At 44.3% G+C, this 18,269-nt stretch overlaps 1 protein-coding gene across 3 annotated transcripts in view; it reads right to left on the bottom strand.

Moving 5' to 3' along the window:
• The window catches only part of PPEF2 (protein phosphatase with EF-hand domain 2), a 20,450-nt gene extending 2,181 nt beyond the window's left edge, over positions 1–18,269 (bottom strand). The window contains exons 1-14 of one of the 3 annotated variants that reach the window (XM_051619814.1): positions 17,804–18,269; positions 12,440–12,630; positions 9,020–9,147; positions 8,432–8,489; positions 7,216–7,391; positions 6,273–6,387; positions 5,271–5,317; positions 4,675–4,841; positions 4,556–4,592; positions 4,315–4,464; positions 3,243–3,578; positions 2,385–2,570; positions 1,556–1,698; positions 938–1,044 (exon numbers count right to left, since the gene is read on the bottom strand). In XM_051619814.1, the coding sequence (XP_051475774.1) occupies positions 938–1,044; positions 1,556–1,698; positions 2,385–2,570; positions 3,243–3,578; positions 4,315–4,464; positions 4,556–4,592; positions 4,675–4,841; positions 5,271–5,317; positions 6,273–6,387; positions 7,216–7,391; positions 8,432–8,489; positions 9,020–9,147; positions 12,440–12,500 (1,711 nt within the window). In that variant the 5' untranslated portion in view covers positions 12,501–12,630; positions 17,804–18,269. The remainder of the gene's footprint in view (positions 1–937; positions 1,045–1,555; positions 1,699–2,384; positions 2,571–3,242; positions 3,579–4,314; positions 4,465–4,555; positions 4,593–4,674; positions 4,842–5,270; positions 5,318–6,272; positions 6,388–7,215; positions 7,392–8,431; positions 8,490–9,019; positions 9,148–12,439; positions 12,631–17,803) is intronic. The other 2 variants (XM_051619815.1, XM_051619816.1) reach the window with 2 other exon arrangements.

Below are 18,269 nucleotides of genomic sequence, written 5' to 3'. Positions count from 1 at the left end.
TTTTTCCACAGTACACTTGAGCACTTTGGCACAGGAAAAAAAACCCTACATGGCTGTACCAACATCAGCCACTGCAGGCACAAGTGCACTTGCTGCTCCCCCCAGCCTCAGCAAGCTTTTGGTCAGCACAGTAAATCTGGGCCACAGAGCTGCAAACATCTGAACAACAGGAAGACATTAACCTTGGATATTTCATTATCAGTTGTGGCCCACAGCCAGTGTTGCCCTGCAGATCATGGCATACACAACTGCACTCCTCAGTGACCCAGGAACATGGAAAAGCACCTAGTTTAGCAGCTGCTATAACAGCTGCACTGGACTTTTGTGAACAATTTTGCTGCCAGGGAAGAAAGTGAAAAGCAGTTCCACCCACAAGAAAGCTGTTCCACCAGCTGTTGTGTCCCTTTTCTCCCCCAGCCCACAAATGGAGAGATCTCAGCAACACGTCTTGGTCACTGCACCAGCAGAGCATTCCTGGCAGCCAGAGGATGAACTCTTAGCTCCTTCCTTAAGGCTCTGACAGAGGCAGCTCCCACCGAAGACATCCCTCACTTTCTTCTTCTCAGTGATTTTTAGACTCCAGGGACGAAGGGGCTCTAGACACCACCCAAGTGACACAACAGACATGTTCCAGGTTGTCTTTTCCAGTGCTTCAGCAATACTTCAGTTCCAAAGGGTTCTCCTAGTACCAAGCTACTCACCTCTTGCTTCTCCAAGGCCCCTTCAATTATAACACCACACTCAGCCACTCTGTTGCCAACAGAGACAATAACAGCAAACAGGACCAACACTCTGACAAGGTCCAACACAGCCTCTCTGTGCAACAGCCACTGAAAACTATAGTGAGGAATCTCCCAACCAGCCACACGCTTGACTTGGCCATGTCAACCTTGTCCTACCAGGGAGTTAACCCATGTGTCCCTCAGCTCAGATTTACCTGTATTGTCCTTATCATAGGTCTTGAACGTGCTGATGAGTGCTGAGGTGTGAGCAAAGAGCTTTTCCCGCAAGGCTCGAAAGGCTGACTCCTCTACTCTGCTGATTCTGGAGGATGCAGAAAAGAGAAAAGCACATGAAGAACTTGCCACAAAGCAGAAGAGAAGCTGCACCTTCCCCATCCTCTGGCCTGTCCATGGATTGCCCAGGCCCTCACTCAGCCCTCTGCACAGCTACAGCTGCATTGCAATGCTTGTGACAGGGCATGCCTGGACCACAGTTCCCCTCTGCTGATGCAGTGAATCCTTGCATTGATTTGCAAAGCAACAAAGCAGAAGGGAACCTCAGCAAGAGTCAAAAGTTAAAACTGGACATGGAGCAGAGAAGGCAGAAAATAAGCAGTCTGTAAAAAAAGAGTTCCCTTCTGACCTTGTAACGCTCCCTTGTCAACCCTTTAGCCTCTTTTCTGTACAAAGCTTGAACCCTCCTCCAGGTCTATTACTTAGTAAATCAAGCTGTTCAGCTTGTTCAGCTCCAGTGTCAAACTTTCTCAAAGCTGCCAGAGTTTTCCCTTTTGGAATTTTGACCTGGTGAATACAGAGCAACAGTAAATCCTTGCCTTTGTGTCATAGTGAGAGTATGGGCTGTCTTGTTCGCCTGGTACTGAACAAAATGGGGGACAAGGTCTGGTCCCAGCTTCACATAGGCTCCCCTGTTGCTGCCAATCTCATAGTAGTTCGAGGCTGAAAATATGGTCAGCACCTAAGCCCAAAAGAGAGGCATTTAATGTCAGTACATACATCTCTATTATGTGTACTTGCATCCGTGAAAACAACACAGCTGATCCTGTCTGGGGTCAACAGACACTGAAGGCAACGTTTTCCATGGAAAAGGAAGAGCAAGGTGGCAGCTGGCCTGGAAGCCTTCCCAGTTCCTTGAGGGCAGCACTGGTGTCAGGTGGATCTGGCCACACACTGGGCTTCTACGACTTCCCTGTGCTCTTCTGACAAACTTCCACTCTCCGCTGTAGTGAGTGGAGTCAGAAGTGCCCCTGTTGAAGTCACTGAAATGAACTGAATCTTCTGAGAGCAGAACTCTGCTGCAGCAGCTTAGTAACACCCTTCGGTAGGTCATCTTTAGAAACGGCTGCGTTAAGTGGGGACAATGGCACAAACAGGTTCAGACCTTTTCTCAGCTACCACGCACAAGGATGTGCTTTGCCTGCACAGCAGATGCCCCCAGCAGAGGGGGTGACTTCAGACTGTCCTGAACTAAGACCTCAGCTGGCAACACACTTCCGCAACTCCCAGTAAGGCTGTTCAACAATTTCTTATGTGTGTAACTAAAACCTCATTAGAAGAAATACAGAGCTGAGACAAGCCACCACAGAAACTCCACCCTGGCAGGATGGAAACCCAAACATCCTTCACCCCATGCCCCTCACTGACCTTCCGGTTGTGGCAGAACTCGTAGCCCTCTTGCTTGCACTCGTGGGAGCGGATGAGGAACTGCAGGTTGTACTTCTCAAGGATCTTCCCTGTCACGTCAGGCCCAAAGTAGCAGCCACCACCTCGCACTGTATTTACTGTGCAGCCCTCCTGAGGCATCGGGTCACTCCAGAGAATGTCTAAAATCTGGAAGGATTGGAAAGGTTCACTGAATGAAGTGTACCCAGCAGATTTCACCCATCAAAGTTTACTGAGCAAATACAGCTCTATCTTTGGGTCCCTCCCTGGACTGCTGCTATTATCACAGAGCAAGGAAAGAGAGATGATAGCTGCATCCCAGCCAAACCATCTTACTGTCCCACAGGATTGTCACAGACCTGGTCCATCACAGAGATGTGATGACTGTTGGCCTGGAGCTACAGGCACACCCAAAGTGCCTGGGGGAAAAAGAGTGTCCATAGGGTCTGATAAAAACTTTCCTTTGCTGCCTCCAAGTTTTCAAAGAGCCTTGCTTGTTTTCCATCCCAAAACACAGGTCCTGGGGCACAACACCCAGTAGATCCTAAGGCCATGAGCAGGCTTAATATTAAACTCCTTTGCATTCTAGCCAGGACATTCCACAGCCTCCAGTGAGTGCTGACACAGTAACCACTATTTGGATTGAAGTTTAATGTCTTTAACCCTGACCTCAATGTATAAGTTGGTGCTGGCAAGGGGCGCAATGCCAGGATAACCACGCAGAGAGGTCTGTCTGTGCCCTGACCCACGAATTTTGTATTGAGATTCCTCATAATGGAGAAAAAGCTGCAGGAGGTGCCACCAGCCCGCCAAGGACAGGGCTCTGCTTAGGCTGCTCACCTGCTTCCACTCCTCCTGGCGAGTCCAGCATGGCCCATCCAGATCCGTCAAGGAGACCATGCTGGAATAGGTGGGCTCATCCTCCTCTGACTCGCTGATGTCCACCAGTCGGCGGCACCACTCGATCTGCTCCTGCACTGTCTGCCGGACCCACCTGGAGAACTCCAGCTTGTTGGCCGTGCTGGGAGCCTGGGATGGCCGGGGCTGCAGAGGTAAACTGGTCTCTGCCTCATTTGCTGCTGGCTCAGCCTCTACTTTGCTCTCCCCATTTATTTCCTGTATTTCCACATTTGTATTTGACTCCTTTCTTGCCTTTCCTCTTAATACAGAAATAAACTGAAAGAGATAAGAAAGGAAAGAGAGGTGGTTACACCGCTTGGAAACCTACATCTCCAGCTCTTAACATCTTCCATTGACAAACTGTCAAGTGACCCAAACCTCAATTCCTTTTACTGCTGATTAATTGTGGGAGATTACTAGTGTCATCCTCTCAGATTTGCTGCCCTTGGTGTACCACTGGGGCCCCACATCCATCCTGACTACAAATCTACCTCTTCTTCATTGACTTTATGCTGCTCAGACATTTCCCAAAAGGTAGAGTAGATGGATTTAATGTGCAATGGGAACTAGGCAGCAGGTTGAAGGAAGGACTAATGACTAATGCAAGTGCTTGTCTTTACATTTGGAGAAGGGAAGTAAAGGTAAACAACTTACCAAAATCCTTCTGGAATTCTAGAGGAAAATATAGGCTAAGAAACTGGGACAAAGTCCCATCATCACTGTGTTTTTATAGTCAGCACCAGCATCTGATTACCTATGCCAATAACCCACCACTTCCTTGTCTGTGTTCCTTACATCTTCCAGAAGCCAAGAATGCTTCTTCCCTTCATACCTCCTGTCCACCCAGTATTAAATCAAAGCAATCCACTCCAAGCCTGTATCGAAACAGTTTGTCTAGAAAGACCATCCTCTAGATTTGTCTCGTCAACAGCCAAATTGACATGTAGAAATGAGCTCCTCACCACAAGTCAGCAACACTATCGTCTCGCACTGTCTAGGAAATAAAACCTACTTTGTTCCTTTTAATTTTCTCAAGCATGTCCAGGTCAGTGGTGTCAGAGATGCCCCCGTGTATAATGAGGACTTTCTGATCAATCAGGGTGGCAAGGGGTAGCCAGCAGAAGACATTATGAATCATCTTCAAGATTTTCTTTCCATGCACCTTGGAGGACAGGTCAGAAAGGAAAATATAAACCATCAAGCCTTCAAAGTCCTCATCTCACATGGTAAAGGAGACACAAACATATGCCTACCTTGTATTTCTGCATTACTTCCTTGGTGAAACCATAGCTAAAGGAACAGGAGAAAGGATTCAGTGGGACTGGGGAGCAACACCCTTGAGATGGTGACCAGCCCCACACAGAGCCCGTACCGTAAGTTGACCATGTGGTCCTCATGGTTCCCGCGGTTGAGATGAACCTCCTTTGGATAGATCAAGAGGAAGGTAAAGAGGATGATGAGGATCTCGAGGGACTGTTTGCCTCTGTCTACAAAGTCCCCATTGAACACATAGGACTTGGAAGGGGAAGGAAGGCCATTCTGTTAAAGCAAGGAAGAGGATGTTTACAAGAGAGACATCTCCACAATCTGCATTTACATCCACACCCCAGCTGCACATTCTCTCATTCTGTCCTAGGTTACCTTATACAATAGATCCTGACTCTTACTTTATCCTGTAGGCTCCCAGTGGCAAATGCACTGAAAAGTGAAAGCTGGCACTCAGGAAGGGTTGCCATTGGTATCAGCACTTACAAATATGTCCATTGGCACTTCCAATTGTACGTGTATATCAGATTTCCAAGCCAGCAAGGGAATAAGCTGCTGCTTTCTGAAGCCATTTAAAACCAATCAAATTGACCTGGAGAATGGCTCGCCAAGGGCCCAGTTTTGCAAACACTTCTCAGCATGACCCATGCAATACCTCTCACAATACCCAGCCAGCCTCCCTCTCCAAATAACTGTGCCTACCTTGTAAAATATGAGGAACAAGTCATCCAGCTGTCCGTGCAAGTCTCCTAACAGGCACAAAAAGACAAGTGACAGTATGTTGATGTTGGAGGGACAGGTTTGTTTTCCAGAAGCATGCAGAAGTCTGTGCTAAGTACTTATTTTTCAGAAGTAACTCAAAGTTTAACCATTAATCCTAGAGTAGGAAAATAATGGTGAAAAGCTTTGCCTCTTTCAAATGTGCTTGACAGGATCAAAGCAGTATTATTCTGTATCTGAATGCATACACTGCTGCTAATGAAGACCCAGCCAAAACAGTTTCAGGACTTTGTTGTTTAAATAATCTCTGGTTGCAGAAAATGCAGACAAAAAATGCTGCGAGTTTTGAGTCCAGTCCTCAACTGGGTGAGGTTTCTGTGGTTTAATCAAAGGACTTCAATTTTGGGGTGACAGAACAAAGACCATTTTGAATCCAGTTGAAAATTTCCTTAAATCTTTACTGTAACACACAAGAATTTCAAGAGCCACAAGCCTTCACTATCACCTTTCATCTTCCCTTATACAAATATATGTCCTTATTTTCTCCATTCATAACTCCTCCTCCTCTTGCAGTTTTACAGTCACCCTGACAGCACCTCCACCACAGCAGGCAGTGCCAAGCTGAATGCTGCCATCTCTGGGCAGGTAATTATGGATCCCAAACACCAACTACAAATAGGAACAGCACCTTCCCTCAGCACCCCCATCCCATTCCAGACCAAGCAGAAATAGCACCATGATGCAGACTTGCTCCATCCAGTCTTCAGGCTAGTCTTTGTACCAGCTCAAATAGAGCATCAGGGGTAAACCTGCATATTTTAGGCAGCCCCTGTTGCCTCTCAGTACACACACTTTGCTTACAGCCTGTATTTGTATTCCACACTCAGTACAGAGGAGGGCATCATGCTCATGCTGCCATTTTACACCTTTCCCACCCATTTCACATGGGTGTTCTTGCCCCAGCACCTTCCCGCCCAGACGTACCGCACACGGTGACCTCCTCGCTATAGCAAGTGGAGACATGACTGATGTTTGGCAACTGCTTGAGGTGCTTCCTGGTCTCACTCAGCAGGTTTAAGACGTAGCGAGCATGGAGCTGCTACTAGGAGAAAGCCAAGGGATTAAAGCAGGAAATCAGTGACCTCTGAGCAGCAATGTAGCTCTGTCTGCAAAGGCCTCAAGGACCCGCCACCACAGCCTGGATGGCAGGAACTCTCACTAGAACAGCAGAAATCCCAGCCCAGTATCACAGGGAAGAAGCTACTCCTCTAGATCCTTCTTAGCCTTCTCCACATGAAGCTGCGTCTGTCCTGCAGAAATATGTTCACTGAAAGCCAGGGTGTAGGCGTTTAATATTACTCTAGACACTAGAGGCCTTTGTTTTAGAAGTAATTTTATTTGGAGAAGGTCGGCTCGGTTTTATGCAGTTTAGGGTCTTGGCTGACAGATGGCAGCACAACACCACGATTGCATGAGGATTGGTCGTCTTAGTGCTACTGAATTGGCATTGGCCTTCCTCATCAAAACCTTCACGGTTTACATTTTAAATATGAGTCAAAGTTGCATGGCACAAAACATTTTAATCAGCTGTTTCCATCTGGGCCATCCTATACATTTTTTAAAATTGATGAATAGCAACAAAAAGTGACAGAATGTTTCAACATGGACTGTTATGGGTTGCTATTTTTTATCCTTTAAAAACGAAATTCAGGTTAATATTAAGAGTTCTCAATTTTGTCAGAACTGCATTTTCAGAAACATCAGAAGTTCCTATGGCAGGGGGAAATACAGTATCATTTCCAGCCCCCTTTGCTTAACAGCCTTGACAGCTCATTATACTCCAATCAGCTTAACTTGTCAGATGAGATAAAACCCAATGACCTCTGCACAGAGAAGGGGAAAGTGTGGCTTGTCTGGGGATCCTTACTTGTTTCTGTTTGAAAGCTTCCAGCAAGGCAGTCGCATGGTCAGGAAGGAGTGGGAAGGAGAGATGGGGTCCAGTGTACGAGTCTGGCACCTCCATTGATTCATAGTCACAGTATTTTTCCAGCTCTGCCTCTTTGAAGCTTTCCCCAGTTATGAACATGCGACTGATGAAATCCCCTAGAAGGTAGGTTGGTCCGTTTGATTGTTTTTATAAAAAGGGAAAGGGACAAGAAAAGGGTAAGTTGGCTCAATACACCGTGCTAGTAGTTTGCTGAAGAAAAGCTGCTGGTTTATGCTAGAGCTCATGAGCAATGGCAGCTGCAGAGGGTAGCTCCTAGTTGGTCACCACTACAGAATTGGCAGTGGGGAAAAGGCTGCAGGGACAAGTTTCCATCTGCTACTTGTCAGGCAGCGCTGCAGCCACGCTCATTTCTGCACAGCTCTGGTAGCGCCAGGTGGATGTTGGTTGCCATGGCTAATTGAAATGCAAAAGCAAACTGCATCATGGAACTGTCTCCTATATCCCACTGTTTTTTCTAAGCTTGTACCTACATTCTCAGCATTGCACAGAATTTGTACAAACACACTTTCTTTTTGCTGTAGCAGCTCAGAGCCCAACTCAAGGAACGGGACATTATTGTTCTGTTTTATACAGACGGTGAAAAACGATGCTTTGCTCTAAAATATGTGAGGTAGTTGTGAGGAAAAGGGTGGCAGTTTGAAAGGAAGGAGAGAGGACTTCAGCAGGTTATGGCCAGCAAATTAAATAGTTAATTTTACTTAACTACCATCAGGATTCAGAGCTAAGCACTAAGAAATAACTCTGCGAATTCAGGAAGATGCTGTGTTGGTTCCCACAGCACTTCCCCTCTGCCCCAATTCTAGGGGACACTAAATAAAAAGTTTATGTCCTCAAGCACAGGTCCCTAACAATGGATTCAATTGCTTCAGAAATGTACTCTGCAAAGCCCTGAAAAAGGCAGATTTCTAATACTGCTCTTAGAAAGCATACTGAGCTTTTATTCCCTCCTAAGGAGCAAGAATTGCCCCACATCCCTCGCACAGCTCGGGCAGTGTCCAGGTAATTCACTCCTTATCCAAAATCCTGTCCTCTTTAGACTCTCTTGTGCCCCCCTTTGCTATCCTGAAGGGCCATTACAGGGTACAACCTTCTGAGCTGCTGGTGCCAAATCTACAAACAGCACATACAAACTTACTCTCTTTACTGCTGCTTGGCGTGAAGTGGTCCATGAGGTAACTGAAGAAGTTATGAAGCTGCAAGAAGAGAGAGAGCCCATCATCAATCACCCTGGAATGAAATTCTGCCAAGTGGCAACTTAACATGATCATTCTGGAAGTATCCATGTCCTCCTCGTGTTGTCTGGTACATATAACAAATCACACTATACCAATTCTAGTTTTGAATATCTTGGGATGAAATCAAAAAAGGAGCTTTACCTTCAGCCATGCAGGCAGAAGGACACCTATCATTCCTTCCTCTCCCTGCCCGACAGGAAGGCAACCATATAAGAGATTATTAGTCTAAGTTGAAGTACAACAAACCAATTAGGGTTCAGATTCAGTAAAAGCAATGTTTAGTCATCCTTACAGCTAACTTTCAAGACTCATTACTCAGGGTTTCATCAGACAAGCAGTCAGGAAATCAGCTAGAAAGGGACAGGAAACCCAGTCCTCGGCCCACTGAGGCACTTACAGGGTTACTGACAGTAGCCAGAAAGAAGCAAGTCTGGCAGAGAAACCACCCTCCTGTGTATTTTCCTGTACTCTTTTTCCTGGCACCCTACCTTGATCTGATCCTGCTCGCAGGCATACTCAATGGACTGGAAGATTCTCCAGGTGCAACGCCGGCGCATTTCCAGCCGAGCAACGTGGCGCCGATACCACCGCTGGATCAGGACAGCTGCCTTGAAAGCTGGGGGACAAACCAGAGCCAGCCTGCTGAGCTGCAATGGCTGCAGCTGAGGTACCTTGCTACTGCTCCTCTCCTGACCCTGAAAATTTAAGAGGGACCTTTCTTTCTCAGGAGTAAGTTTTCATGAAAGGTGTTCTGATGCCTAAATGCTAAGGGTAATAAAACACCCACTTCTCCATATTGCAAAAGACTGTCTGGCCAGAAACCTCTGAAGCAATTCTAGCCATTGCTGCTGGCTCTGCAGCACCAGCCTTAACAACTTATCGGGGCCTCAGGATCCAATCACGTTATTCAGTTTTAATAGACAATTTCCTTCCTTTCTATCTACCTTGATCACTTTCATGTCCATCTTACAGTCTAGGTACTGCAGCTTCAGGAAACCAGAGATTCCGCTGAGGCAACACAAGGAGTTGGGGGAAAACAGGACCCTGAGTCCCCTTCTAGAGTCTTAAAAATATGGGGCTTGTCCACCTTCCTTTAAGCCAAACACATACCTCAGCTTTTGCAGTTCTAGACAAATTTCAGAAGAGATCTATTCTAGCAGAAATGTTAACATACCATTACCTTGGAATAAAGACAAAATTAACAGCCACAGGGCAAAGAGGAAAGATAGATCTTTGGCCACTTAATGACACAGAAGGAATAAAATGCCAAGAATTTCCAGGTGTCTGGTCGTGGTTCAATCCACAGCCAGCACTGGCACTAGGCTCTTCCCTCCAAATAATGGCTGTTTGCCCTGATCTTTAAAACATTCCTCTGCATTTCCCCATTTCCAGTGTTTTTCATCAAAAGATTATTTCGGATGAGGTGTGTGCATATTTAAGGTAGAGAACATGGGGGCCTTTCCTTTATCAAGTTCTGCCACAGAACTTTATATACCTTGAAAAACTTTTTCATCCTCCTTAGCTGGTCTTGAACCTATGTGGACCTCCTGGGGACTTTACAGCACCTTGCCAAACAGCTCTGTTACTTGGCATCTCTCCTTTGATTACACTTTGTGTCCCTTCCTGTTTATTTCTGGAGTCCTACCCTGGAACCCTACGCTTAAAACAATTTCGAGCAATGCTGCTCCGTGTCATCTTTAGCTGAGAGAAGGAGGAATGACTGCTCTAGCTACAGGCTGGCCCCAAAATCAAATGGAGATGACATAGTTACAGAGTTAGCCCTGGCATAGAAGCCTTGTATTCCCTTGGCATCTCGTTTGTGTAAGAGCACTGCCCTGTTCACTGCAACAGAGAGAGCAATGAGGGGTGTGGGGTGGAAAAACTTTGTTAAAAAGAAGGAAATCCCCCCAGAGACAAAGAGAAAACATTAATTCAGTTAGCTTGCATTAGTTATTTAACATAAACCACCTTCCATGTACTTCAGCAAGAAACATTGACCTTTACCTAAAGAAGATAAACGGATTGCTTATGTATTGAAAATAATAATCCTTCTGAATTATGTTATTGTTGGAGCTGCAGAGCACAGAAAGGGAAGAGCTATTGCTGTTGTGCAGCTGAGGAACCAAATCACAGTGAAGCCATGGGCTGAATGGTAAGGCTTAGCTAGCCTTAGTTCAAGAATAGTTTATGTATTCCTTGCCTGAACCTTATATGCTGTTGAGAAAAAGCCTACTGATCTGCTGGGCTGTGAAAAAATAAAAAAGGGTGACATTTTTCTGCAGTTTGATGCTCCTGAGCCTCGTTTAGAACAGACCAGACACCAGCTGCCTTACTCCCTGTACAGTAATTTGGCTGGCTGGTAACCAGATTCACAGTCACAATCACTCTCTAAAACAAACAACAGCAAAATATCTTCCATTCCCCAAACAGTGGGTAAATGCCCAAGTACTACAATATGAGTTTGATGTATTTCAACTGAATCCCCAGCAGAAATTCACAGTTAGGACTCCACATGTGCCAAAGCAAACTAGATCCTTTGAAACATGAAAAGCAGATTAAAAGACTCATTATCAAGTGCACAGTGAGCGTGAATTCCACCATCCACAGCACTTTGAGCTCCAGGTGGGCAAGGCATTGGGTATTTTTATGCTACTTATTCAGACACTGACTCTGCAACTGGGAAAGCCAGGTATTCAAATTTACTAGCTTACCTGGATGACTTTCATCTGGCAGTGTTTGTACTAGTTTAGAAAAAAGAAATAATAAAAAAAGAGAAAGATATTTATCCACATTTTATGAGGATCCAAGCAGTAAACTGAATCATACATCATTGTATAAGCTATGGAGAGGACCTGGCAGCAGAAGTGGCAGCACCTGGACTGAAACCTGCCTGTTCATGCTGGCAGTACAGTTCACAAATCAGCTTCCACAAGGCACTCTGCCCCCTCACTGAGACTCCACATCCCCTTCTTCACTCAAGTGCAGGGCCAGTTTAGCAGAGCTCTGCTGGCTACACTTCCCATAGGGAACAGCCTCTGGCCTGGGTAAGGGAGATGGGACAGCACCTGGAGTGTTATGCTTGGGTGGAAAATCCTAAGCAATTCCACATCTGCAGGTAAGCAGATCTGAAGGATCTTGAGAACCAGATTCAAGAAATTCAGAGAGTTTTTACTGTCACGGGAAACTGTTGATGAGGTATCAAGTCAACAGTTTCAAGTAAGTTTTATGTTACACTTTGTTGTAGACAAAACACAATCAGTGTTTTTCTTTTCAGAGCATTTGCAAACAGTTTGCACTGTCTGCCTTTCTGCCAATGCTGATGACTGAATGAGTCAAACAACAAAGTAATCTGTTTAATTTTTTTACACTCTTTCAGTGTAAAGTCTCACTCATAAACTCCCTTTGTTCCATAGCAGATCTAAGCACATCCCCAGAAAACTGATACTAACAAACAGAGGGTTTCATAAAAATAAATCATGACATCTTGGAGAGCCATAAAAAAGTCCAGATTATTATCAGAGATGAAACACATTACAGTGATGTAATTAGGAAAAAAGCACACTTTTTTGCTTCTCAGCTTTTCTTAGCCACACTATATTGCCTTCTTTAGAACCAGACTTAATTTGCCTTTGCTAATGCTTTATCAGTTCTGTGCCACTGACAGCCTTTAAAAACAGAATCCACCAGATTTTAATCTAATTCTGGTCTAAATAGATGTTATTTTCTCAAGCCAGTTGTTCTTCTGTCTGACAGCTGGGACTCCTTGTCACAGGTATACTGAAAGACATAACCTTACCTCAGTACTATCCAGAAAACCAGGCAACTCAGAAAACAAATACATCCACTGCAACCTCCCAATGACATGTGCAGGAGCAACAGGAAATATTACTTTTCAAAGTATCACTCACCATTTTCAGACTTCTGCAGGGAGTACTTGTAGTTGGCATTTACAGAACTACTAGATCCCATGTTCTCCAACCAATGCTCCTAGAACGTTGCAGACTGGCCCAGTGTCACCAAAACCACGAAGGAGATGCAGGAAAGACCATTCGGTCAGAATCAAAGCAGCTGAAACATGTCCCACCACAGTACTGAGAATCTATAATTAAATATATTAATACTTAAAATCAACCAGCAGATGGCCTGTCTTGTGCCCTAGTACAACTCTATCAGGTTTTTCCAAGCTACTTCGTTGTCTTCTACACAATCTGAGATGAGGATTTCTGTCTCACTGTTTCAAATTTCAAGTCAGCTACCTAAATAGAAATAATTTCAGCACCTTTCCTAATTGTTTAAAAGTAGCAGAGAATGCAGGTACTGTAATAGCATGGTAGATGTATAAACCAGGCATTCATGTAGTCTCACAGAATCATGGAATTGTCAGAGTTGGAAGGAACCTCTAGAGATCATCTAGTCCAACTCCCCTGCTAAAGTAGGATGGCTCAGAGCACATCCCACAGGGCTGCATCCAGGAAGGTCTTGAATATCTCCAGAGAAGGGGGCTCCACACCCTCCCTGGGCAGCCTGTCCCAGTGCTTTGTCCCCCTCACAGTAAAGAAGTTTCACACAACGCTTCACATGCCCAATTTTAGGCTCCAACCTCTTAGCAATATGGCAGGTTTCACCTGAGCCTTTGTTTCAGATGCTATAATCAACCAATCTTGATAGAGCTCTGAGAGCAGATGACACCTGCGAGTCCTCATGCTACCTCCTCCCTTCCTCACGCACAGAGGAAGCACCCAGAGAAAGGTGCTAAAATTCTAATTGTGATTGCATGTAGGAGAGGCAGTTTTCCAGTACTGCTCTGGAACTATAAAAGTCATCAAGTTAATTAATTAACAAGCAATATATGCAGACCAATATTCACGCATGTAGCCATCTGTGAAGGGCAGCTCTCATTACGGCAGATGAACACACATACGGTATTTAAATCTATTTGCAGCTCCACAGCTAGAGGTGAGATAAGTCTAAACAATCAGCTATCATAAGAAAATAATCAGCTTTGTTAAACACTGCTTCTCTTCACCTTGTGGAACCACTCAAGGGTGGGAGCATACTGCACCTTCAATTGCTCAGATCCTGGCAAGGACAGGACAGACAGACTTTGGTAACATGGCTGCTGCACAGAGCAAACTGGTCCTATTTCAAGATCAGTCAAATTCTGAAATTTCACACTTCGAGGACAACCAGAATGTTGGTCACAGTCAGACATATTTTCTCTGAAAAAAACCAATCATGTAGGAAAAGCAAAACTCCAGGGACCACAGCCAAAGCAGTCCCAGGCTGTACTGTGTAAGAATGATATGGATTTTTATTCTCATCCAGAAGTGGGGGAGGAGAAAAGAAGGAAAGGAAATAAACACCTGTAAAAAAATGTTAACACTGGTGCTGGCAGGAGCCCACAGCTCAAATGATTTTGAAGTATCAAGATAGTGTGACTACAGAGGCACCTCTTCCCCAGTAGAGGGACAAGTCCTTCTCCTTTTATTACTTCCTGCAATTCTTTTGTTTCCTTCAGTATCTTTCCACCTATCCCACTTCTGTCCTCTGAAAATAGCCTCAGATCTGCACAAACACTAATTGAAGAAACATGTCTAGTGTTGTACGAGGTGCATGTGTGCAGTGTGCCCACGATGCTGAAATTGCACAAGGGCATCTTCACAGTAGCTATGAGGGCACCACAGGAGGGTATGTAGCAACATCTCAACAAAGTATCAGTCACTTGAGTTTTATTCTAATGTTATTTCACATCACTGTCACAAAGTAGTCTGAAATCACTCCTGAATTGTGCTCGATTACATCCGGTGCTTTACAGCTGTGGTATTCAAATAATGCAGGTACTCTGACAACTTTTAGATTATTAGCTGCTTGAATGGACAATTACACACAAAAATAAAAATACCTGGCATTTAAGTCTCTTATTTGTAACCTCCTGTACAAGGGAAATCACATTTCAAGAAAAACAGACTTTCAATCTCATCACTTCTCCACATAGAGTTGTAACTCCCATCTTGGCTATCCAAACATTTCCATTCAAAGATGCAGATCTGAGATTTCAGCATTTGCTATCCAGAGAAACAATTATTCAAATGTTTCGCTCTGTATCGGGAGCTTGCTTTGGGAAGAGTCATCCCCAAGCACCTCCACTTACTGCCTTCTGGTTGTGACCTGGCAGGGCAGCTGGAAACAGCAGGACACACGTTCCTTTCCGATGAAGTTACACCAGAAGACACACTGCAGCTACCCACAGGAGCTCAGTCCACAGGACCAGACTGAAGCCAGTCCCAAGAGAAAACCCTGGTCAGTGTACACAACTGTTCCTCCACACTGGAGGTCAACAGAGCTTGTGTGTGCCCAGCTCTCTCCTCAGTGCTGCTTAGGAACCTGGCAGTACCAGCTTTAAAGGAAGATACTTTAAAAAATGCAAACAGGAAGGGGGGGGAGGGGGAATAATCCTTTTTCAGGAACTAAACCACTTCCTGGTAGCCTTTTAAAAAATGGAGAATAAATTTGAAGCAAGCTTTCAAGTACAGAGTTAGGTACTTTGCTGGCTTAGGATGCATTCAGGGGTACTCCCTATCTGTTTTGACAACATAGGACCCTGGATATGAGAGCACCTTTGGAGACACAGGATAAAACTTCTCCTCATTTCCCTCCTCCCCTGCAAAACAAGCAAGCATTTGTTATTTGGACAGCCCTACTTTAAACACCAACATTGGCCATCCACAGTGTGCCCTAGGAACACCTGCAGAGAGCAAGCACAGGCAGCAGCACCTACCTATTTATCTTCTTGGGAACAGGAAGCCAATGGATAAGATATGCAGTTTGGCAACTCTTAAAACACAAGCTGCTGACTCCTTTAATAATACCATAGAAAACTCATTAAAGGAAGCCTTGCACAAATCCATTTGTGTCAGCTAACCCAAAGCAAGAACAGCAAAAGCCCAGGTAAATTTCCTGGCTTAGATAAATATTAATTCCTTCAAAACCAAAGCATTTTGATTCAAATCCTACACACTCTGTCACATCACTGAGCTTGTCCACATTACAGGTCTGGGCAGAATGTGGTGCTCCACCCATGTGATTCAAAGGCAAGGAACACTAAAACTAACCCAAAGCTATCTCCAAATAAAACTGGGCTCCTAGAAAAGAGCACATACTTCACTTATCAGCTGTGCATCTGAATCCCCACTAACTTGGCAATTTTATGGACATTTGGGAAACTGAGGGAGCTGATGAGCAGAATCTGGACAGCTATGAGAAAATACAACAGACTTACTGGAAGTCCACCACGAAAAATCTGAGGGAAACAGAAAATTTCAGTTCTGCTAAAAGAACAACAGCTTAAGAGCTACAGATTAATTAAAAGAATAATAATAATTAATATTCTTCTCCCAGGAAGAAAAATACTAGGTAGCACCAGGGAAAGTGATGATCCTGCCTTACCCATGTATGTCTCACATGTACATCAGACTTGGCATCTCTCACACCTGGAAACAATATGGTGAAGCTTGTTTTATTTTACACAAGCACCGACCTCTGCAGCTACACAACTACCGCAGTGCCAAAAAGGAGAATTTCAGACAGAAAACTCCTAACAACAGTTTTATAAGGCTTGATGCATAAAAAGGATCCTTCCCCTCAAACTGTGGGTGCCAAGTAACTATTTCTGAATCCAAAAAAGATGTAAAAACAAATGCAACTTACCTTGCCACCGCTTTCTAATTTATGGATTAAGACAAACACAACAGAAGCTCTCCACTTTTTTGTTTCTATACAGTACCCAAAGGGATCAATAGTGTCTGAAGGGATTTGCTTGATTACAGATTCAGAAACTCCTCAGAATCTAAATAATCAAGTAGGCTGTTCCCTCGGGCCTGCCACGTCTTTTCAGCACCTGCAGGGTACAATGTATGTGCTGGCCTTCAACAAAAGCAGACCCTTCCATTTAGCTACTGCACAGGGGGTCTGAGCAGCTTTAAGAATCTTCTCTCATGTGATGCTTAAGAAAGGCTATAGGGCTGAAATGGATTAGGATTACTGAAGGAGATTACAAAGGAGAAGTACAGTATGTTGGACTTCACTCATCTTCAGAGTCAGCTCTTACACACTTTAAAGTTGCCTCTTGCTAATGTGTGAAGGAAAAGGAATTAAAGGTTTCACCTGTTCCTTGTGTTGGGCTGGAATCTGTTGGAAACAAAGGGATGGAAGCAGCAAGGAGAATGTATTTCACTTAATTCTAATTACTTAACAATTCCAAATCATTAATCTGACTGGGCTTGAGAAAGCAGAAAAGCTATTTCACTTCTTAGTTCCTGAAAAGTAGACACACAAAGCAGATGAAATCTCAAACAGAAGGATGATCAGCAAGCAATTCAAAAAGCTACAAATGATCCTCCTTTTTAAAAAACAAACAAACAAAATGCCACAAAACACCCAAACCCTCCAAAACCAATCAGCCCTACATTTAAATGTTTCCAGCATTAAGATAGTTTTATTAGTTTTATTTAAAGTATTAACAATCCTGTTTCTCTATTTCTATCAAATTTCAATTCTTACTTAAAAGTAGTTCATATTTCATAGGTTCAATCATCTAGTTTGTAAGACCTGTAATTTACCACTTTCTCGGTGTTTATATTTTTAGCATGTCATCAAACTTAAGACCAGAAAGTTACAGATCCTTCCAGTTAGCAAAAAAAACAGTATTCAAGTTGGCAGATAGGCTTTATTTTGTTAGCAATCAGGATGTCTGTTTATAAACATTTTCAGAAGCAAGACTTTCTAAAGAAAATAAAAGCACAAAAGCAAAATAACATTAGACTTCTTCAAATCTAGTTTCCTTTGTTGTTTAAAACTCAAAAAAAAACCCCAAAAAAACCATATTGTAATAATCTGCTTTGTATTTGGGCCTGAGCAAGTTCTGAACAGGTAATGAGACAAAAAGAGAACACAATTGTTCCCTGATTGTACCTAATATTGATACACTCCAGCTGTGTTGGTATGCATTGAAACAAAACCATTTGATTACAAGTATATGCCACTGAAAAGCTGGGCACACCTCTGGCAGAAGATCATCAGCCTTACACCACTATGCAAAATGACACCTATAAGGATCCCTCTCCCTTTACTTGTGGGTATATCTGGCTGGATTTGATGTAACTGCTATTTATATCTTCCTCCAGGAACTCTGCTGTTCAAGTTTCTCCCTCTGGCACATGGCTGCCAACACCATTGTACAAGCTGGGTCAAGGCAAAGCTCACAGCGCACTTACCCAGGCAAAAGCAGAGGATGCAGGGAAGTAGGTTACCACACTTAGCCAGACTCAGCACAAGGAGATCAAGGGCCCACACCTCCAGAAAGCTCTCTCAGGAACAGTTTGCATAACTGCTGCACAAATACTGCAGGCAACAGTGGTCAGACCCTGGAAGAGAGAGGTGGTTGATGCTCCAAGCCTGGCAGCCTTTGAGAGGCATAGATTTAGACTATGCCCTTAACAGGCAGTTCCAGGAGGTGAGCATTGTAGGTACTTCCCAGCTGAAATATTCTATATAGTGTCACCCTTCATCAGCCTGCTAAGAACAGCTGTGCACCAGAGAGCCTCAGGGGAAAGGGAGAGCCTGCTTGCAGTGGAGTTCACATTCCCACAGGACAGGATGGCCAAACTGATGTGGATCAAAGGCTTCAAACAGTACCAGAACCTGTGAGGACCCTGTTCTTCAGAACTCTTCTTGGTCTGC

This window comes from Apus apus, chromosome 4 (assembly GCF_020740795.1).
Source record: "Apus apus isolate bApuApu2 chromosome 4, bApuApu2.pri.cur, whole genome shotgun sequence".
NCBI lineage: Eukaryota > Metazoa > Chordata > Aves > Apodiformes > Apodidae > Apus > Apus apus.
Note: the sequence above shows the minus strand (reverse complement) of the source record. Positions and strands in the feature narration are given on the sequence as shown.